The sequence below is a fragment of the Enhydra lutris genome, unplaced genomic scaffold (assembly GCF_002288905.1).
Source record: "Enhydra lutris kenyoni isolate GAN:26980312 unplaced genomic scaffold, ASM228890v2 scaffoldscaffold59, whole genome shotgun sequence".
NCBI lineage: Eukaryota > Metazoa > Chordata > Mammalia > Carnivora > Mustelidae > Enhydra > Enhydra lutris.
In genome coordinates this window covers 10,772,804-10,794,704 of record NW_019154143.1, presented here as the reverse complement: position 1 = coordinate 10,794,704, position 21,901 = coordinate 10,772,804, and the positions used below count along the sequence as shown (strand labels likewise).

The following is a 21,901-nucleotide window of genomic DNA, read 5'->3' as shown; positions in this document are numbered from 1 at the left end:
CCTACTGAGGGGTTCGAGACGCGTCAGGAACACAAGTCGACACTCAACACAGCTTTAAAAAGTATTCAAGACCCCAACAAGACTTTGGGGCAAAAGAAAATCCTAAAAAAGGAAGAATATTTGGAATCAAATATCTCTACCTAATGGAAAATGCGTATATGCTTTAGATATATACATATATATACACATATATATGTATATATATATATATATATATATATATATATATATATATATATATATATATATTTATATGGGATTATCAAGACAGAAACGGATTTCCCTACTTAATTACGTGAAAATTCTGGTCCTCTATGGGCCCAAAATAAAACAAGAATGGTTGGCACTGCTGACTTGTTTGAAAAATGTTTTTCTCTAAAAAAGCCATTTAAGGATCTGGGGTTTCAAAATTGGAAGTTCTAGGATTCACGAAATGATCTCTACCTCTCCTCTTTCACTGCTTCCTGATCTCTCCTGGATCTCCCCGAATTGTTTAACTGCCTTTGACATGACAGACAAACTCATGGACCCTCCAGTCGCCGTACCCCTCCCCAGGCAGATGTGGAGAAAGAGCGAGCTTGCCCAAGAGAGGTGGGTGCACCAGGCGTGGTCCAACAACACCCAAATGTCCCGAGAATAACGGAACAAGACAGACAGACATCTGTCAGAGGCTGAGAGCCCACTTCAGATTCGGGCTCCAATGCAGTGTTTTTACGGTATGGCTGAAGGCAGAATTAGGCCTTCGTTCCTAAGTGATTTGGGGGGCTGGGAACCAAGTGTCAGGCATCAAAGGCCAGACGAACCTGGAGTTGTATGAAAAGCCTGGAAGCCTAGGAAACAGCCGCCTAAAGCCCTGCCCATGACTTGCGCCAATTCCCACAAAGGCTGGAGCTCTGACACCTATAGTCCCACCAGATCAGCGAGCGGGCACGTTTACCACCTGCGGCCCCTGCTGACGGTGCACCTGTGACTGCGGGTGAGTCTGCGACTAGAGAAGCCCACAGTGCCGAGGGGCATGGTGCCTGTCTGTGCTAGGACTGCTATTCCTTCTTCAGAACACCTGTTAATGACAAGCCCATCAAAACCAGTGAAAACCAACACCATGCATGTCCCAGTGAACAAGCTACTGACAGACAAGCCAATGGGGTTGTGGAGGTCACAGGCAGATCCTTATTCATGCTCTGACCCAGTTCCCTTTCATGATGAGAATACGCTGCACCTCCTGAGTGCATCGGCCTCCAGACAGACCAGAGGAGCATCACCAAAGGAGACGAGGAAAAATACACGAAGAGAGTTTTAAAATTTTGCCAGGGATGCAACTGAATTTAAGGAGGTAAGTAAATATTTACAAAACGGGAGTGGCATAGCAATACAGGCGGACAACAGACCCTCTGCCCCTTTAATTGGTTTTGTTTCATAAGAACTTTTTTTGGTATTAATGATAAAAAAAAAAAAAAAGCACGTTGAAGAGCCAATGGCAGGGCAGGGAGGGGGGCTATCTCATACCTCTCCCCTTTAAAAATTCTGTACAGTCATCTCTAAAAATACACTGAGGCAGCTTTATCAACTAGCTGGCTCGGTTTCCACTGCAGAGTTTACATCATCCTCTGAGAGGAGGCAATAAGTTCCTAAAATTTTAGTACAAAAAATCATTCATGAGTTGCTTAAAAAGTTTCCATTTCCTTTTTGAAAAACCTGTTCTTATTAAAGAAGGTGGAAAAAAAACCCACACCGTGTGTAAACACCATTTTTGCATAAAATCCTGCTCCAAAGAATCATGATTTGTACATTTTTTTTTTTTTAAAAGAATCCTCCCTCATTTACATTCACAACAAACTTCCATCAGAAATTCTGCCGTGTGATGAACAGAAAGGTCAAGTCCAACGTGCAGTGCAGCGTCCTCGGATCACATCAGCCGGCCTCCCCGCACGACCTCTCGGGGGAAGAACCGCCAGCCGCACAGCAACGGCACCCCTTAGCCGCGGTGCTGGGCTTGTTGGTCGGAACCAGCGAAATGTCTGCACACATCTGGCCCCGCGAGGAGCCCGTCGTCACTGCAACCTCCACACCAGGCGGATGATGTAACGTAACAGTCGTAAGATAATCATTTGGGGGTGGGCTTCGGCTGCTGGGTAATTATTCAAAAAGACCTGAAACAACAACAGGAAAGCTTCTTAGTTTCTCAGCCCTCATTATTTTTGGGTGGGGGAGGCCTGTCTTTAAGGGAACCACCAGTCCCACTGTCGCAGCTATGGAAGGGCACCCCTTTGCGATCACGGAAGCTTCCCAGCACAGGTCCTTCCCCTGAGACTGTGAGGCCCGAGTCCTTCCTACCTCCCACTGCGGAGGGAGCATTATGAGCCAGCAGCACGCCGACTGCTTTACAGAAACCCGAAGAATGCTTGCAACCTCAAAGACAATCAGTTTGCTTCTGTCAAAACACACCTATTCTTTCTACAGGCAAGGTCATCACTGGCCAGAATGGCCTCGATCGGCATCCACCTGCGTGCAGGTGCTGAGGACAGCCATCCCCCGATCCACGGGGGCCGGCGTCCTGTGGGAAGAGGTCGGGGTGGAGGGGACAGAGGAGAGGTGTGAAGTGACTGTCTCACTACCCAGGTTATTAACATTCAAATATGCTGACTCCCCCAAGGGTGAATTTCTGGTAGCGCTAGTTTACTTGAGAAACCAGTGATTTGGGGTAATTTGTCCTAAGAAGCTAAATCAAGTGGTGCACCGATGCGTCACGAGGCCTCTGATGGGGGGGTGGGCAGCTCTGCTATGTAAACACGGGTGGCTCAGCGCAGTGTCCACGGTCACATGCACACACAGGCGGGGTCAACCCCCATCTCCCACCCCATGTGGGGAACAAAGAACAATTAAAAATTTTTAAAAAGGCGTCTCTGCCAGTGACCACCATGTTTACGACAAGCGGAGAAACCATTCGAAGGAAATTGTCAGAATGAAAGGTCTCAGAGGTCCTTGGGTCTGCTGCAGGGCCCATCTTTGAGTTCTAATCCATCCTGCCAGTGCGTGTGAGGGGGCCATTCAGAGCAGCCGAAGGTGGCAAAGGAACACACCTGCCTCTACGCCAGGAGCTACAATCCGTTTCACGATTCAGGTCTGCAGCCCTCGTTTCCTCAGTGAGTCATCGACGCCGGAGACCAGCTAGCTCTCCACAAGCCCCCTTCTTCCTCGGGCAGGTGAAGTTTCCAACACACCCAGGGGCCACGAGTGGGGCTGGGAATGAGCGTCCCCTGCCACGCGCAAACACTGCCCGCAGACACCAGCTGCGAGTGGAGGCCCTGCCTGCGACTGTTTACACGAGCTCTCGAGCACTGGTCTGACAGGGCGGGATTGTGATAAGGCTCGGGCATTTCCCGTTCTCCTTCCATAACCAGACTGGAGGAAATCGGCTTTCTGTAAGCGATTCCTGTACAGGCGCTCCGTAACCACAGTCTGTGATTTTTATCTGTTTTACACACAAGATTGCTTTGTTTTGATTTAACTTTCAAAATCACTTTGGTTTTTCTGTGTGAGAATAATTTAGGGGAAGGTTAATTTTAGTTGAGACTAATATTAATAGGTTGAAAGAGGCTTATTCAAAATAAAACCACGACTTACTAAAATGAAGAAAGCGTGCACAGGGTTAAGCAATCTCTTCAAGGTGGGAAATCTTGTGTCAGCCAGGTGTCACTCCCAGCCTCGGTAAGACAAGAGAATGGGGTCAAAGTGACTCCAGCAAGGGGACAGGGCCACGTTAGGAACAGATCCCAACTGCTTCCACTCAGCTCATTTTATATTCCAGAACTGGCCGCGTCTGAGAGGAGAAATCCCCCACCTACTCTTTGAGGACATCGGGTGGATAGCAGTGGCCGTGACGGTTAAGAGTCTTATCACAAGACGAGTCTTTCCAAGTTCTTTAGAGTTCTGCTTGCATCTCAAGTGTAAAGGACATGGGGGTGTTCAAAGGAAGCTGGGGAGGGGGCAGGGGCCATGCAGGAAATTCTGGCAACAGGAACACCCAATCCCTGAGCAAGAAGATGCTACAACTACTCAGGAAGGACAGCAGCACGCCTACTCTCTCAGGCAGTGCGTGTGACAACACGGCACATGCTTTTTGCTTTTAAGCCAGCGAGAAACGGCTTTTGGACAACATTCAATGGAGGAAGCCATTATGACTGAATTCCAAGGCCACGCCAGTCCCGAAAACCCTTGACCGCTGGCATAGCTGGCTGAAGCTGGCACAGCTCAGCGTGTACGGCCTGTCGCTCCGAAGCAGCTGGAGGACAGCAGCTCCTGCTTCCCGCATATTCGCTGCCCTCTAGCACCTATAGCCGCACGCATCAGCTCATTCACAGGAGCACACGGTAGGTGCCTGGTGATGCCAGCGTGGGGCAGGAGGCATTGGCGCCGGCAAGTGAGGACACCCAGCCAGGCCCCAGCCAACAGCTCCGAGCACATGTCAGCACAGCCAGCCCGAGATCTCAGTCCTCTGGCCTCCAGGACTGTGAACAAACAGTTCTGTTGTTCAACACACCCCTCCCCGTGGTACTCCGTTATGGCAGTCCTAGCAATGGAATATACCTTTTCATGCTTAATGAATATTCCTTGTTCCTTTCCTCTTTAAGAAAACACTTCTTAGATCTGAGTTGTGTAACGCTGTTTTACGTTAATTCATAAAAGTACTTTAGGGAGATATGTTAATGGGCTGCATTTGGATAAAGGAGATTATTTAAAATAAATATGCTACGAAGTGCAAACCATTTATGCATTAGAGTGATCTCTTCTGCTCACACACACGGGCGCACGCACACACAAACACACGGAAAACACAAGTGCTTGAAGTGTAGGGCCCCATCCTGTTGGGTCTTTTCTCTCCATGGTTTAGATCAGGAACTACATCCTTTGGGGTAACTGACTTTTATGGCCATCCCATATGTCCAGAAGAGGACTCCTTCAACATTCAGCTTCGTATCTCCCTCCAGGAACTAATTCTGACAGTCCACACTCCTGTCCGGGTCAGGGCTGCAGCCCCTAGGCCTGCTTGTGTGGGGCAGGGAGTGTGCTGGGGCCCGCCTCGGAAAGTCTGCATCCACTGGGCTCGGTGGGCAATTCCTCTTGTCTTCAGCAACAAGTGCAGAACAGCAATGCCCAGCCCAAGGGCCACCGTGGGTGCTACCAATAGTGACAGCAGCCCGTAAGAAAGCCACAGCTGCTGCCCTGCTCCTGGAATCAGGATTCAAGTCCCTGCTTTGCAGGCAAAGAACGCCTACGCGTTCCAGGAAAACGGGAGGCTTGTGCTGAGGTGCAGTCAAGATGCGAGAGAAGTGCGGCAGCATCTTTCTATGAAGCCCACGCTCCGGTGAGGAACAGCCGTACAAATAACTGGGGCAATAGGACAACAGCAATACACAAGGTAAATGAAAGGGCAGAGAAAGCAGCGCCCGCCAGAGAGGCAAGCGGGGCCCCGGAATATCCAGGGCAGGAAGGCCCAGAGCTGGGACAGGCTTCCCTGCCGGAGACTCAGGTGCACTTCTTGGAAGATCTGAGAAGTGTCCCTAGAGACAGTGTTGAGAGCATTCAGCAGGGGATCCCAAAACAGTTCCCTTATGTCCTCACCAGAGGACACGGGCTCAACCTGGGTGGCAGCTGGGGGTGGGGCTGTGCCAAAGGAACGCCCTTGAGTGGGGTCCGGGCAGACGTGTAAGAAGCTGGGGCCCTCTGAGCCACCGCGGCCCTGAAACACAGGACTATTTCCGCCTGCAGCCGCTAGGCACAGGACACAGCACCAGCCTCCACAGAGGCGTCTGCACGAGGACCGCCTTCAACTTACACTTGAGAGGACCAACCAAGTATCAGAATTCAATTACTATCATAGTACGAAAATGATCTGAGCAGAACATCCCCTCTTGCCCAGTCCAGGGAAGCAAGCATGCAGATACAAGAGACCCTGAGCCCAGGCAGTCCGGGGTGGTTGGGATAAGCACCGCACGACCAGAGAGCACAGCTCTAGGGCCAGCTCTGTTCTCCCGCAGGCAGAGACGAGCCCAGGCTCTGAGAAGCCGCCCAAAACACACCAGGCCTTCAGACTTGGGGTGCCCTTGCCTGGGGTCCGGAAGAGTCACTGCCACCACTCAACAAAATGACATACCACACACCTTCTCAGTCTTCACAACGAGCTGTGGGCCAGTATAACTCTCTTTCACATTTCCCAGATGAGGGGACAGACCAAGCTTGTAGAATCAAAATCAAGTCAACTTAGACTTCAGCACAAGAGCTCACAAATCCACACTCCAAAGGCTGGTCCAAACCCCACTGGGCCGAAGGACTCAGAAAGGACAACACATATACATTTGGCATTACTCAAGAGAGATTAAGCACAAAAATCACAGATGGGCACAGCGCAAAAAACATGAAAGTTAAGAGATAAGAAATGACATCAAGAGAGACTTTACCCTGGGAACCAGGGCTGAGGTCTACTGCCAAAGAGCCAGACTTTGGCTAAGAGCTTCCTGGCAGTGAAAGTAACAAGGGAAACACGGCCTGATCATCACCATTATACCAGAGAGCTCAAAAGCAAATTCTAAGAGACAAATGAAAAAGCTAGGAATATACCTACAGAACTCTGACACACACAGCAATTTTTAAACTCGCTCAAAAAACTCCTTAGAATTTCAACACTGAATACCTAACAGGTCCTCAGTAACTTTTTTCCTTCCTTTTTAGAAGAATGTAATCTTTGAGTGGTAATATGTTAAAAGAGACAGAATTCCGGACTGTGAATTCTTTTCTGTCAATTCAGTTCTCTCAATTGAAACCGACAGGGAACGTCTGCCCCAGATCGACAAGCGGGGATGTGTCACGTGAGTGTCTGGGTGGCGTCTGGTCCCCTAGGGGCCATCGCGGCATCTTCCAGGACATGGATGGGTGTTGTTGCCATAATCCAAGCTGACTGGGTGGGTGGGTGGAGGGAGTGGAGCAAGCTGGAGGGATCCTGACGGAAGACCACCTCTATGCACTCATAACCTCCATCAACCTAAGCAGTATTTTACACGACAAGTGACGGAGGCGGAGATCAGAGAGGAAAAGGGCCCACCACATGGAGCATCTCTGGGAAGATGCGGGGGTCTCTCCACCTTGGCCCAGATTTTCGAGTAGGTTTGACAGCCGCTGCTGCAGTGCTGCCCAGATTCACTTTCTGTTCATCACCACGGCAACGGGGGGATTTGCATAGCTTGTGCCTCACTCACTCTGATGTCAACACAGCTGTGGAGAGGGTGCCAGGAGCCCCTCCCCCAGACGTGATGCTCCCACAGGCTGAGCAGGAGGGAGCTCTCCCACCTCGGGAGCAGCTGCTGACCTCCCCAGGAGGGGCAGTCACAGAAAAATCCCATCTGTGTGAATCTGCCTCTCCTTTGCTTCTGACGCATCATTTCAAAGAAACTATTATAGCTCGGGCTTTCTGTAGACCAAGCGCTTCCCCCGCTGACTTGCTGTCAGGCCCTGCATTCCCAGGGTTTTCTTCAGGCAGCACGGCACACACCCCTTTCCCGGGCAGATCTCTGACTCGCTGGCCCTCGGACTGTCGCCCAGGACGTGCGGCGCTGCATGGGGACCAACCGCAGAGGAGCCAGAGATAGGTGGGGGCGGGGGGGCTCCGTTAGACAAAACATGAGCCCCGGAGCAAGAATACACCGCTCCGAAATGCCCCAGCCCCAGAGAAGCGCTGCTGAGACGTAACGCTCTGCGACCACAGCCCCAAGCGCTCTGCTCTGGTTCAGCTGGGAGAAGGCTAGCGAAGGATGGTGAGAGCGGCTGCAGACTGCGAGCCTCACCTCATGTGCATCTTCATTTCCTCCTCCAGAGATTAAAAAACCCCAGACAGACCTCTCTGAAGTCCCCCTCCGGGCACCTGCACCTCTGAACAGTTCTGTGTGAACGGCCCGGGTCCCCCCACCCGCCGCGAGGCAGGCGTGCAGGTGTGCCCACCTGCCACAGGCGGATGGAGCGGCAGCCGCGGGCGGCGCGTACGGACACCGCCGCACCCAGGGCGATGCCCACCCAGCCATTGAAACACACCCCAGCGCCCCAGCCCCGTCTCCTGTTTGTGCACACCCAGACACAGCACGCATCGGTAGGACCCAACACAAGCCGGGTGCTGAACAAGTGAACCAAGTCAGCAGCATCTGTCTCAACTCTGAAGACCAGCTGAGAAATGTTTCAGTTCTAGTGCAGAGAGACCTTGGCACGACGGGCTAGCGATGATAGCAATTTCTAGCTCCGTCCCTGAATGGGTCCCTGTGACCTTCGCCACATCCCTAGGAGGCTGAGAGAAAATGGGGCGCCTAGAAGATCTAATGGATAGCGCAGGATTCAAGGCCTCACCCCAAAGTTCTCAATCCTGTCCACGAGCCCTGCTTTCCTGTAAGATCACACTTTATCCCCAAGTCATGGAATGCCCTCGTTCAGAAAACCTGCCATCCAGAGTTGCCATCGGGATCAGCGGAACCACGTGCTGTCCTGAAGGTCTCAGGGGAAAACACGAAGGGCTGAAGTCATAGGAAGGACAACTCCTGGATCACACAGGCTCCAGTGACTCTGCAACGGGGGCATTGGAAGGCTCCTAAAGCCACAACCCTGAGCTCCCTCCTCCAGCTGGAAGGCAAACACTCACCGAATTTTCAAACTGTGTCACAGATCAATGACGGGCACTAATTCACTTAAGCTGCTCACAACAGTTTTTGCTATGAAAACTGTCATTTTATCAACTTGCAGGTGACTCACCATCTCATGAGATGCGTCTGTTTTCAATGTACTATTTCATATGCTGATTTTTCACTATTCTTTGCTCAAACAGTAACAGAAAGTGGCTCATTTACTAAGTTCTATGTTCAATTACTGAGGGACTCAAAGGAATGTTGTCAGAGAACACACATCTCTGGGTTTATGTTCAAGTTATGCTATTCCCAAACAAGACAGCTACCAATTAGATCCCTCCCCCTTATACATTACCTATAGAACAGTATCATTTATAAAACCAGGAATCAGACAGCACAGGGAATTCATGTCCTGGGAAGGACAGCAAGAAGAGTTCAAGTTCATGTATCATGTATGAAAATGCAAATGGGTGACACTTCCATTAAGCTTCTGTTTCCACCTAAAGCAGTCTGTGAGCCACCTCCCTTTCCCTCTCTACTTTGTCTGGTTTGGTGCTATACTTCAGTTGGCCTACAGTTCAGTCTACTCATGCCTGCACATGCCTGGGACAGAAGAAGTAGGAAGCAAGCCGTGTAAACAAAAGATACACTGTTTCTTGGGATCAAACAATGAAAGGGTTTTCATTCACTTCTTGGCCCATCTAGAGGGTCTGACGTGGCTTCATGTGCTGCTGCTCAATGCAGGCCACGGCCAGGATATCCCCAAGTCACTATCAACCAAGAGAAGTCTACCTGCGCACAGAGCAAACTGGGCTGGACATCCTGACTACAAGGCTTGGGGGAGGCCACCAAAGGTAAACGATGGCAGCCTTGGTAATGGGGAGAGGGGGAGGCAGACGTGGCGTAAAGGATGGGTCTAATTACCCCCAAGAGCACATGTTCCAGTGTTCTGAAGGGCCCAGCACATGCTCCACAGACGGGCCTGCACCCTTGGCCCATGGCTAAGAATCCCATCCAAGTGGACCATCCCCTTAGAATGGGCGGTAAGCACACAGCACTACATGCCCCACCACTCAGCTGAATACGAGCCACTCACCCTCTCACAAAGCTCAAAACAGAGATCTAGCTTCTCTGAGAAATAATCTTCCCTACAAGTCCTCTGACTTCCACTCTCCCCAGCAATCTTTGAGCCCGGACACAGGGGTGGGGTGTAGAGCAGGGCTGGAAAAGTCATGGCACTGTGTGGTTGTAGGCCACTCAGCAACAGATGCCTTCTGGAAGCTCCACCACCTCCATGGGTGCTTGGATTTTGTCCTGGAGCATGTTCTAGATGTGCCTGCATGACTGAGGCCCTTTAATGCTGAATTGACAGGTGAAAACGCATCAGAGGCCCACCACTGGTCAGATCTGCGACAATCTGAGGATCAAAGTAAGTACCCAGGATAATAATGCAGAGGAACCTACTGAATTAAAGAGGGACCCATGAATATAGGCTGATGAACGGGATAAAAATATAATGGGGAAAGGAAGTTGTTCATCCTCTACACACACCTCCTTCCCATTACAAATGGAAACATGCTGGCTTTAGACTTGAAGGTGCCAGCTTTGATCAGAGTCAGCATCACCAGTGACAGGTCCAACGGACTCCCCGTTGGGGACCTGAAGGGAGAGGACACGATGTCGCTCCTGCCGTACTCCTGCCCAAACACACAACTCGAATCTTATCCCAAGGAGACAAGAGACAAATCAAATAAAATTCAGGGAGAATCCATAAAATACCTGTCCTGACCCTTCAAAAATGTCAGGGTCACAGAGACGGAGGAATAGGTTCCAAATCAATGGCATCAAAGCGATAAGACAACTAAATTTAACACATGACTTTAAACTGGATCCTGGGCCAGAAAAAAAAACAACCTTTTTTTTTTGTTGTTGTTGTTGTTACTATAAAGGACATTTTTGGCACAACTGGTAAAGTTTGGATGAAGTCCACAGATCACATAACAGTACTGCCACACTGCTAATTTCCTGATTTTGAGAATTACACGGTGGTTATGTAAGGGAATACTCTTATTCTTAGGAAACACACATTGATGGATTTGAGGGCGAAAGAACATCACACCTAGCATTTATTCCCAGAGTCCAGAAAACAACACGTGCACAGGTATAAAAGGGGATGAACATTAAAGCAGATGCGGCGACACGGGAACAGTGGGGAACTGGGGTGGCAGATAGAAGAGGGTTCTTTGTAACATTCTTGTGACTTTCAGATGGGAAGTCTGAAATTATTTCAAGACAAAAAGTTACAAAAATACATCAGACTTGGAGCGGTCAAACTTACCAGACAGAGGGGGCCACGGGTCGCTCTGCCCTGGCGGGGTTGTTTGGGGGGCAAGTACACGGAGTCACAAAAGAAAAGGGGAACATGCACTGGGACTTTGCGCTCACCTGTGCCTCTCACACCTCCTCCTTCAAGGATTCAGACTCCACAGCTCCGTCTCATACGCTTCCCCACTGCCCTTAAGTGGACTGAACACATGACAACTACACGACACCTTCCTCTATTGCTCTAACTGAAAAAATGGGAAAATATCCTGTCAGGCTTCGCAAGGCTCATGGCAGTAAAAGACCAACACTTTAGAAAAGGTACTGTAATAGTATTAAGCAAATAAAGACACTCAATATTTAAAATGCAAGCAACCATTATAAAGCAAGGCGGGGCTGGGCGCCACTCACCAAGAAGTGACTCCCCTCTGTGAGACAGCAGGAGATTTGAATGCATGACTTTCCACTACCGCCTCCCATTTCCTCCCCAGATTTCTACCCCCAATGAATGGACACTGTAGACTCTGGATTACTTTGAACCAACAATGACAAGAGGCGTCTGTCACTTTGGGGGTCACCGCATCACTCTCCAGAATCTGGTGTTTTGAATGGGCAATTCATAAAATCTGGAGAATATATTTGCCTTCATTATAGAAAAAACAGGTTATAACCTAGAGTCTGTCCTTATGCCTCCCCCAATATCCCCAGTCTACTTAGAAAGCTAGAGTCCCTTAAATTATTCGTGACCGCATTTTGACACTGGTTCATTTTTTTTTAAGAGATGCAAAATAAGGCTTACAACCAGAAACCTGTGATATTGCAATGAAATTAGCTTACATTTATTTTACCAAAAGCACAGAGAACAGATTGCATCTCCTTTGAACAGACAGGGCCATGTCCAATATCCTCTTAAACATTAAACTGTGAAGTAACCCTGGGAGAAGAGGAGGGGAAGAAGGACATACCCTGCCAGACACTGCTTCTCTCACCTCCCATGGACAGACAAGGTAATGAAAACAACCCCACAGCTCGTGTCCCATTTGCACGGGACTAGAACCGTCCACCTCTTTGGCCTACGCTGTGCGCCCACCCCCGTGCCACGGCTGGCCCAGGGGTCTTATCATTGACCACACAGGCCACCACAGAGGTGCAGCAGCCAGGTCCATCTGGGCAGGCCCAGGGTGAAACGTTATAGAGTCGCTGATACCCTGTGTAAAGTTTAAAGAAAAACTTACACATAATATCATTACAAGACCTCAAGCTCTGTGGCCAAAGGTTCTGATCTAGTCCCTGAAAGCAGAGCTGTGTGGGTTCTTGTCGGTGTCCAGCGCTTCTGGACTCTGAAGGCACCAGGGCCCAACAGCCTCCTCTCTCTTGGGCAGCCCCATCCACATCAGACCTGGCCTAAGGACGTCTACAAACCCCTTCAAGATGCAGAAGGAGGCAGACCCAGCACGCTGGTCAGTTCGCTGCTTAGGCTCATCGTGAGAGGCCACTCTGCCATCTTTTCCTACTGAATTATGGCCACGTCCCCCAGAATCAGCCTTCCCACCCCAGCAGGAGGTCATCATGAATGCACTGGGGCCCTGCTTCTGGCCAGTCTCTCCTGGCCCAGCAAGAGGGTCAAGGTCAAGTCCAGTCACACAGACAGGAACACCAAAATCCCTTCGGGAAAACCACGGCAAAGGAGCTGGGGGTCGGGGGAAGTGTAACTCTAGTGGGAAATTATGAAACAATCAACCTTCTAAAAACAACTGCCATTTCAGAGCTAGTCGAGAAGGAATTTATACACTGTAAACGGCAGAGGCAGGATGCTGGATATCCCTGCCAGCTAAGGACGGCCACAGTAAGAGATTCCTAAACCCATTCATCAATGTGACAGTTCTCATTTAATGACAGAATCGTACTATAGCACATTTCCCATCAAACTCACACACATGTGTGTGCATGCATGCACGTACACACACACACACACACACACACCCATAGAAAGGTATGAGGAGGATCCAACGGGAGTTTTCAGAGCACCCCTAGCTCCTTTACAGGGACCCTATACTGAAGGACTAAATGAGGGACCCTCTGCAAATGGGAGGACGTTTCCATGTGTATAAAAAAGCCTGAAAGGCATTACACGGACAGGAAAGCAAGAACAACTCAAAGCAATGAACAGGTAACATCCACTTAACTAAGCGACACTTAGCTAAAAAAGAGACCAATGTTCAAAGCAGAATGCAAAGATTGGGGTACTCCAAGCATGACCTCGCCTTCTAGAGGGGGGAAAAAGGTAAAAAAAAATCTCAAAGGGATACTTATAAGAAGCTGTAATATTCAGAAAAAAGGAGCCACAAGACCAGTGGCACAGTAAGAAAGAGTGGTAGAAACAATTATAGCTTTTTCTACAAAATAAGACGTGTCTTCTTTTTGGATAAATCAATAGGAGTATCCTCATACTTGGTCGTTTGGAAAAATGTAAACAACCCAAAATTATACCAAATCTTTGCTAGTGTGCCCTTTCCAGGAAGTACTCACATATGCTCATAAGAGCCCGAGCTCCCAGAGCTGGAGCCCACACGTTTTGGAAGTCTTCCGTGGGCAAAAGGTGTTCAAGTGGTAATGGCTACTGCCATGGGCAAAATCAACAAAATATACTGTGTCTGAAGAAGATGACATAGGGATTTTTTTTTTGTTTTGTTTTGTTTTTGCTTTTTTTTAATCAACAGCATGCCTTACAATGTAAGTGGCAGTCAATTAGGGGTATAACCTTTTCATGCTCCAGGTCCCAGACCCCTGGTTAATGGCCTGCTGACAGCACCAGGGACAGCAGGGGTGGCTCTCCTGCTCTGACGGGTCACCCATCAAACTCCAGGGGTGCCGTTACAGGACTACCGCGGGCATCACGGTCTCTGGCTGATTAAAGATGGATGGTTTAGTAAGTTTTTACCTCTGATCCCAACGGCCCAAAGGGAATGCAGAAACCCTCTGTACGGACTGAAAACTATGTTACTGTTTATGTGGGAATACATCAAAGCAGATCCGGAACCCCTTTCTTAGCACAGACGCTTTAAGGTCTGTGCTCATGAAATGCCTGTGCCACCTATACCATATTCTATTTAGTTACCAGGACTTGAATTCATCCATAAAACATTTTCAAATGGAAAACGGGAAAGGAGAAACAATGGTGGGTCACATGTAGGCAACAGCTCACATTTCCCAAGTAAGCGCAGAATTATTACTCGTCATCTTAGAGGGAAGGGAAAAAAACCAATTGTGGGGAGGGGGAGGGTGTGAGGAGAAGGAGTAAATAAAACATCATTACCCTCCTTGGGTAATATGCATTAAACTCGTCTCCAATACGCCGCAACTCCTGCGCAATCCACATCTCCGGGCGCATATCTGCAGGTACAGCCTGAGACTGCCTCCTGGAAGCTGCATCAGAACAAACAGAACAAAATCACATTGTTTTCCATAGATCATTTAGCACGTTCTAGAAGCAAGCCCATCTCACACACTCTGCTTTGCTTTTAGACTCTCCCTAACTTCAGAACTGTGCAGGACGTGATGGTGGGGAGGTCTGCTACCTCAGTTTGGTTAAAGAGTAATGGACAAAGAACGGACTTTTTTCAAAACCAGAGACTCGGAATTATAAAACCTAAAAATATTCTGGCCAGTGAATGAGCATGCTTCCATTTCAAGACAAACTAACACAAAAGTGGTATAATAAAGATGACACCCTCCCCCGCAAAATCATACTTGAAACACAAAGGAGAACATAAAAAAATCTAGGTTGTTGGTAAAGTAACTACACTTTAATTCAAGATAGAATTCCTAAGGAAATGTCAAACATCACACAGGAACAGGGATGAAGCGGTGGTCCTATTTCAATCTACAGAGTAAGGGAAAACCTGAGAACAGCAAGCTACCTGAATGAGCTCGTTTCTATGGCAGCAGGTGCAGCGACCGCATCCTTACAAGTGCTACCCCGTGCCCAAATTAAGACATACCTGTGAGTTCTGTCTCAGTATTAATGGAGCCCACAAAGGTGGATTCAAGTCTGCAAACCCCACACGGGGAGAGGAAATGTTCTGGGTAAAGGAATAAAGGCATTTTTGAAAGAAGAAAAAAGAGGGAGGTTTGCCTTTTCATTAAGCTGTCACTAACATTCACACCCAGTCCCAACCATTTGCTGATGGAAAGTCATGTGAAGGGGAGCAAAAACAGGAGTCATCAAAAAGACCCTAAAAGGCACCAGGAAGATGGCATTCTCCATACTCCAGAGTGAACAGTCCAGCACTACAGGCACAGGAAAAGAGATGAGGTTCCTGGGCCTGTGACTTGTTAACTCACTGGTAGCAAGGACACACTGTAGTCACAATTAGACACATGGGGTATGTTCTGACCACAGCAAAATATTTAAAAACCTGAAATTATCAGATTTTGCAATCCTAGACATATGGCTTTCTGTTTTGTATTTTTATAAAAATATTTTGTATGTGGCGTTTCTGAATTTTATAGTTGTAAGTAAATCTGATGTTGATTCATAGCTCTATAAAAGCACTTAAAAGCACTCTGAAAAAAAAAGTTTTTATGAAGTCTTCTCAAAACTCTTGTCCCATCTTCTTTGTCTCCCAACCCCTACCCAAAGGAATCCAACAATGATGCCCACAAAGAGGGAGTGCCTGAGAGAGGGCGGGCATGAGTGAGAGTGTGTGTGTGTGTGTGTGTGTACACGCGTGCAGATGTACATGCGAAGAATGCACATGGGTGCTCTCCAGAATTATCTGTGCTCTGTGAGTAAGACAAGGGGAAGAAGGTTCCTAAAGAAAGCCCTAGGAGAGAACGTGAAGGCTGACCACAGAGAAATGTCTAGGATAAGCCCCTGAATACACCCCCAACCACATAAAAAATTACTCTGGCTGTATCTTTGCCACACAGTTTTATCATTATTCTGTAAAAGCCTATCAAAATTAAATTTTAAATGGCCAAAACTGGCAAGAAACAGAATTTCAGGGTAGATGTGATGCCAGGTGGTGATATAATAGCTCACTTCCTCCTCTTGGGTTTACAGCACTTTGGTCTGTCACAGGTCCCTGATCATTACTATTCCTTTTATACTATCAGCAATCAAGTGGTTTTCCCCCCAACTTCAGATGCCATTAAAAAAGTCGACTCACCCCTGAGAGAAAGGAAAACTCTTTTCTTAGAATGCCTACTATACCTCAGAGCCTGAAGGTTTGGTGTGAGTCATTTCATGCCATCCTGCTCTCCGGGCCTATAGGGACACAGCTGCCCCATCCACAGGTGACCAGACTAGCAAGCAGACACCGTATGGCCGCCTCACAGCTACTGCCACATGCCTCTCCTGGGTTTCAGAGCCCCCACCTGTCACTATGCAAGGCTCTCTCGAAGAGTACCTGCTCTCAGGGGCGCCTGACTGGCTCAGTGGGTGGAGCATGTGACTCTGGATCTCGGGTTTGTGAGTTCAAGCCTCACGTTGTGCATACACTTTACTTAAAAACAAAATAAAATTAAAATAATAAAAAAGGGTAATCTGCTTTTAATCCTAGAGTCAGAAATGAAAAAAATACCAATTATCCCCCCAAATGTGTAAACTATAGATAGTGTGTCTTATAAAGATGGTAAGACAGGCAAAAAACACCTGGAAATTACCCAGTGTTTAATCAGTCAAGACATTCACTAATGTACCCAACGACTGCGAATAACCCCTGTGCCAGACACTATTCTAGGAGGTGCTCTCCGTACAGCAACCACACAGGACAAGCTCTGCTCTGGTGGAGTTGACATCCTTGCGGATTAAATTTCGACACTTAAATGTGAAGTTTCTCTGGACGCGACACTTGGAAGAAAACTTGGTATCTGTTATAACACGTAACAAAAATAACTCCCGCAGTTAATTTCCCCCAACCCGGAGATGAAGCCTACTGCCTTCTCCTTCACACCCTTACTTTACTTACTCTGCGTGTGGTTTGGAAGGTTCTGCCTGGCTTACGCCTGGGCTGGTAACCATCAAAGGGGTCAGTCTTGTGTCAGAAGTCGGCTTATGGTCCAACTAGCACCTAGTGAACACGTCAACCCAGCCAGCAGCTAAGAAGGAAATATGGAACCTTGGTGGCCAAACTCAACGTGTTCTCAGAGATAAGTGCTCTGCTGTATTTTGGGAAAGGAGGCAAAGGAGTTTCTTCTCTAAGTGTTTCTTTTCTAGGCAAGAACAGTTTGGTAGCTTAAATAAATGTACAGACACAAACATACCCACGAAGTCTGTGGCAGTGAGACACAGGGTGGGAGTGTCTGTGGGAGGCCCAGGAGGCTGCCCGCTCTCGGGTTTCCTAGGCAACTCTGGTGCAGATACTCCACAGCCCAGACCCCGAGAACACTGAGCAACAGGCAAGGCACCTCGGGGACGTCCTGGAGTTTTAAGGAACCCAAGATATTGGATCAGATCCATCTAAGCAGACACTGACTGGTTAGAACAACAGATCAGAGCTCTCTAACTGTACTTACGTGTATTTTTGTTTAAGCTGACCTAGATGAGTAACAACACCATCTAATCCAATAACAACACTAGAAATTAACTTTTGCCAAGGAGACTGATCTGCCTGGACTACTCTAATACAGCACGAGTCACCATTTGGCTTTTGAAGAAACTGGGGGTTTTTGTTCTTGTTCCCTGAACTCTGTTAAAGCTAAAATGACTATCATTCATCCTGCAATAAAACCTACCTAACATGTACACAGAATAGACAGCTTATTTAAGATAAAAATTCTATTCTGAATATCCTAAAGGGCATCCTATTCCTGTATTTTAAAAGGGAAGTCTTAATCTCAGTACAGTGAGTTTTTCAACATAAATTTCAAAGATAATTTCCAAAGTGACCAAAATATCTTCTCTTTCGGGGGTGGGGGAAGATTTTCTCAACCTCATCACTAGTTTAATCTTAGTGTCCTATTTGGCCTCATGTCACACAAGAACCCACCAGAACGAAAGGGGTCAGGCTGACCCTAGAGAATGAGTCTGTTGGCCCCATGGTAGTGCTGGTTAAAGCTCAAAGTCATTTGCTTAATTCTGCGCCACTGTCACCCAGAGCGTGAACCCCCACAACAGTGAAGGATTCAGGGTATGGTCTTCTAAAAGGTGCACCTGAAGCAGGTGGGGCTCAGGGGCAGGGAATATTCAAAGCCGATCTACCCTCACTGTCATAATTCTACCCAGATACTGACCCAACTACACCCATTATAATAACATAGTCCACCTATCAAAAAGATAACTTACACTTACATTTCTCGTCTGTAAGCATCAAGCACAAATATTCAACTTTCTATCCACAGTGTGTTTCACAACCATAAATGTGGATACCTGATCAATAAAATGGGTCTGTACTTGAAACAGAAACTCTTATTACTAGTCAAGAAGATAAAAATTTTGGCTTATAAGGTAATTTTACATGCACATAAAAAATTCTCCAAAGGGAAAATTCTGGTGAGATGTATTTTGCCCATTAAAAAATGTAATTTCCACATTTAAGAAATCAGGTCACTCTGTGAACCTGACACTAACACTTAGGGGAGAAAAAAAAACAGAATAAAATATATACTGATCTAAATGTAAAGCTACCCCAAAGCAGTAACCTAAAGCCCACGAAAGGCCAGCTCGTATCCTACAAGCACCAGACTGGCCTGGGGGAACCTGCTAGGTCTAGATTTTCTAACCAAAGCCATGAATCAAAAATAAATCAACTGTGTCGGACATAGGCAATTCTGTCAAAAGTGTGAAATATTTGCTGAATTTTCATCAAAACTCTTAGAAACAATCTTTTGAAATCCAGAATTTACTGTGCCATTATTTCCTACAGAAAATCTAATTAATTTATTTCTCTATACCAGTGCTGGGGGAGCAGGGAGGGAAGGAAAGGAGGACTTTTTTTTTTTTTTTTTAAGATTTTATTTATTTGACGGGGCGCCTGGGTGGCTCAGTGGGTTGGGCCGCTGCCTTCGGCTCAGGTCATGATCTCAGGGTCCTGGGATCGAGCCCCGCATCGGGCTCTCTGCTCAGCGGGGAGCCTGCTTCCTCCTCTCTCTACCTGCCTCTCTGCCTGCTTGTGATCTCTGTCAAATAAATAAATAAAATCTTTAAAAAAAAAAAAAAAGATTTTATTTATTTGACAAACAGAGATCACAAGTAGGCAGAGAGGGAGGCAGAGAGAGGGGGGAAGCTTGTGGGGCTTGATCCCAGGACCCTGGGATCATGACCTGAGCCGAAGGCAGAGGCTTAACCCACTGAGTCACCCAGGCGCCCCAGGAGGACATTTTTTAATGTCAAAGAACTTTGAGTTATGCAAAGACGTGTGGTATTTAATTAACAGATTGTTCTGGTTCCACTACATAACATTTTCCAACCCATATGGTAATTTCAAATCTTAGACGCTTAGCAATTGAAAAAATTAATGTCGTGGTTAAGTGGCTGATAGTGAAATCAGGCTGGGGCTTTCAGAAAGGGCTTTCTGTAGCACCGTCAGCTACGGTGGGAAAATGGAAAAAAATTAAAACAAAAACCTGAGATTGTCAATTCATAATGAGCTCTACATCAGCCAAACCAAACCTTCTGATTTTTCCTGAACGCTCACCTGCCTCCACCCCATTGTTACCAACAGCAGGTGTTAAAGTAACGAAGGTCCCATCACAACACCACCGCCACCGTTTCCACACCCAGCTGTTTTGCTCTGTGAGGGTGCGGAGCAACACCCCCGTGTGGGGCATGCGTGTGTGCTGGGGGTACCGTGTCCCATGTGGGCTCACTTTGAGCAATGGGACTGGTGCAGGTCTCACTTCTGAGGGGCAGCCACTATTCCACCTGGTGGGTCCCTACTGGTATTTCAAGTGCAGAACCAGAAACCAAATTAAAATTCACAGAAATACATCACACTGTTCTGTTTTCAGATGTTCGGTAATCCACAAATACTTAGGCAGAATCAAGATTAGATTTTGAAGTAGTCAGCATGAATTAAGCTTTGAATATGTATCCAAGGCGAGGAAGGATTTCTCAGACTCCGAACAGATATGGAATGTATGACTTTGAAGACATGATGGTTTTTATTTTCAACACACAGTGGATCATACTTAGACAAGCACACATTTTGCCTGGCACTTACCAGGGGCTGTGGGGGCCCTTCCTCTCAGCATCTCAGGGTCATCCATCTTTATTCCCTGAGGAGAGTCTTAATTTAACCCAAAACCATAAGGACCCTCTAAAGGACCATTTCTCTGTTGGCTCTGAAACCAGTGCCAAACCACTTCCAAAAGAGAATTCCAAAAAGGTTCAGAAGAAACACCGCCTTTGCAGGTGACCGTTCTTAAGCGTGACATTCATTTGGGAAAATAAAAATTCTGGGATGTCAACTCAACCCGACAGTCTCCTCATTTAAGTGAGTATCTTCAGAAATATCTTTATCAAGTCACAGCTACCCACAAGCTTACAAGAGGAAAAAGGACATAGCCAGCAGCCGGCTAAGTGATCAGGCCCACATACCCCAGGATTCCCAGTCAGCCATAGAGGAAAGAGCAACTGCCACTCTAGTAAGTTTCACTGCAGAAGATGTTAGAAGAATCACCTTTAGAAACTCCAATCGTTCTTAGAAATGAGCCAGAACCCAATCTCACTGCATGTACCCCCCACCCCCCATCTGTTTCTCCCTTGCATCACTTTGTTGATAAATTTTGTGTCAGCTGCACCGGGCCCCTGGAGGATCATGACAGCAATGAGAAATAAAACACAGTGATCGCAGCATCGGTGCTCACAAAGTCCCTCCATCTGTTTCCCCCTGGTACACACTGGTGTCAAGCCTGGGCGGTTGCGTGGTGAATTCACGACAGTACTTTACAAACAGCTGCTCGGAGACAGCACCACCACAAATAATGAAGTTCAGGAGAGGAAGCCAGTGTTTTATACTTACTCCTTTCAGTGCGTGTTGCCCATGCTTTTATGTGGCCTTGAGTAAGAAAGTCAAAACAAGCTGCTTTGATCCACTTCCAGGCTAACCATTTGGAAACTGCTAGTAAACCACTGCTGTGAAGCTGGACAAAAGTCTGGAGACCAGCATGCATCCTCTCTCCCCTTCTACCATTACGTTTCTCACAGGGAAATTCGAATCTAAGGCATTAAGACCAATGTGTATGATGCCTCTTCTCTCATTGACTGTTCAACATCAGAAGACCTACTTACCCATTTCACCTGAGCTGCGCCCCCACCCCCCGCCCCGACACATGTTCCCAACTGTACTAGAAGCCAGTGACATGCTAGCAGCAAACCTAGACTGAGTTTTTAGGTCTCTGTCCAAAGACATACCTGCCAGTGCTCAATCAGAGCAGAAGTCCAGCATCTTGCGCAGGTGGGAGACCCGGCAAGGGGGCCACCAGATGCCGGGTCGCCAGGCCTCAGTGCCCACTGCCCGGTGGGTGGCCTGCTTTTTCCCGAGGCAGTGCAGTCCTCACTGAAGGGCATTAGCTGCTACAAAGTGCTCCCTCATAGGAAGCGGAAATGTCCCCCCTTCCAACTCCCACCCCAATCTTGCTTCTGTCCCCTGGGCCTAGAAAGACAATCTATGGTTCCTCTCCATTATTATCTTCTCTCTTCTTTTTTCTTTCTCTTTTTTAAGTAGGTTCCATGCCCAGTGTGGAGCCCAATGTGGGGTCCAAACTCAAGACCCTGAGATCAAGACTTGAGCTGAGATCAAGCGTCAGGTGCTTAACCAAATGAGCCACCCAGGTGCCCCTCACCTCTCTTTAATTAAGGATGCTGCCACCACGTGCCCCAAACCTGGTCCTGAACCAGTTCTTTCCCTGAGCGTTCTCTGGCGAGCATTGGGAAGACCCAGCATCACCACCCCGGTCCCCCTTGGCGTGCTCCA

The 21,901-nt window shown here is 47.7% G+C and overlaps 1 protein-coding gene across 4 annotated transcripts in view; it reads right to left on the bottom strand.

Moving 5' to 3' along the window:
• Positions 1-1,470: 1,470 nt before the first annotated feature.
• Positions 1,471-21,901, bottom strand: part of LOC111158508 (BCL2 like 11) — a 42,042-nt gene continuing 21,611 nt past the window's right edge. For 2 of the 4 annotated variants that reach the window (XM_022520579.1, XM_022520578.1), the window contains exons 4-5: positions 14,299-14,408; positions 1,471-2,150 (exon numbers count right to left, since the gene is read on the bottom strand). In XM_022520579.1, coding sequence (XP_022376287.1) covers positions 2,052-2,150; positions 14,299-14,408 — 209 coding nt within the window. In that variant the 3' untranslated portion in view covers positions 1,471-2,051. Of the gene's footprint in view, positions 2,151-14,298; positions 14,409-14,983; positions 15,065-21,901 lie in introns of all 4 variants that reach the window. The other 2 variants (XM_022520576.1, XM_022520580.1) reach the window with 2 other exon arrangements.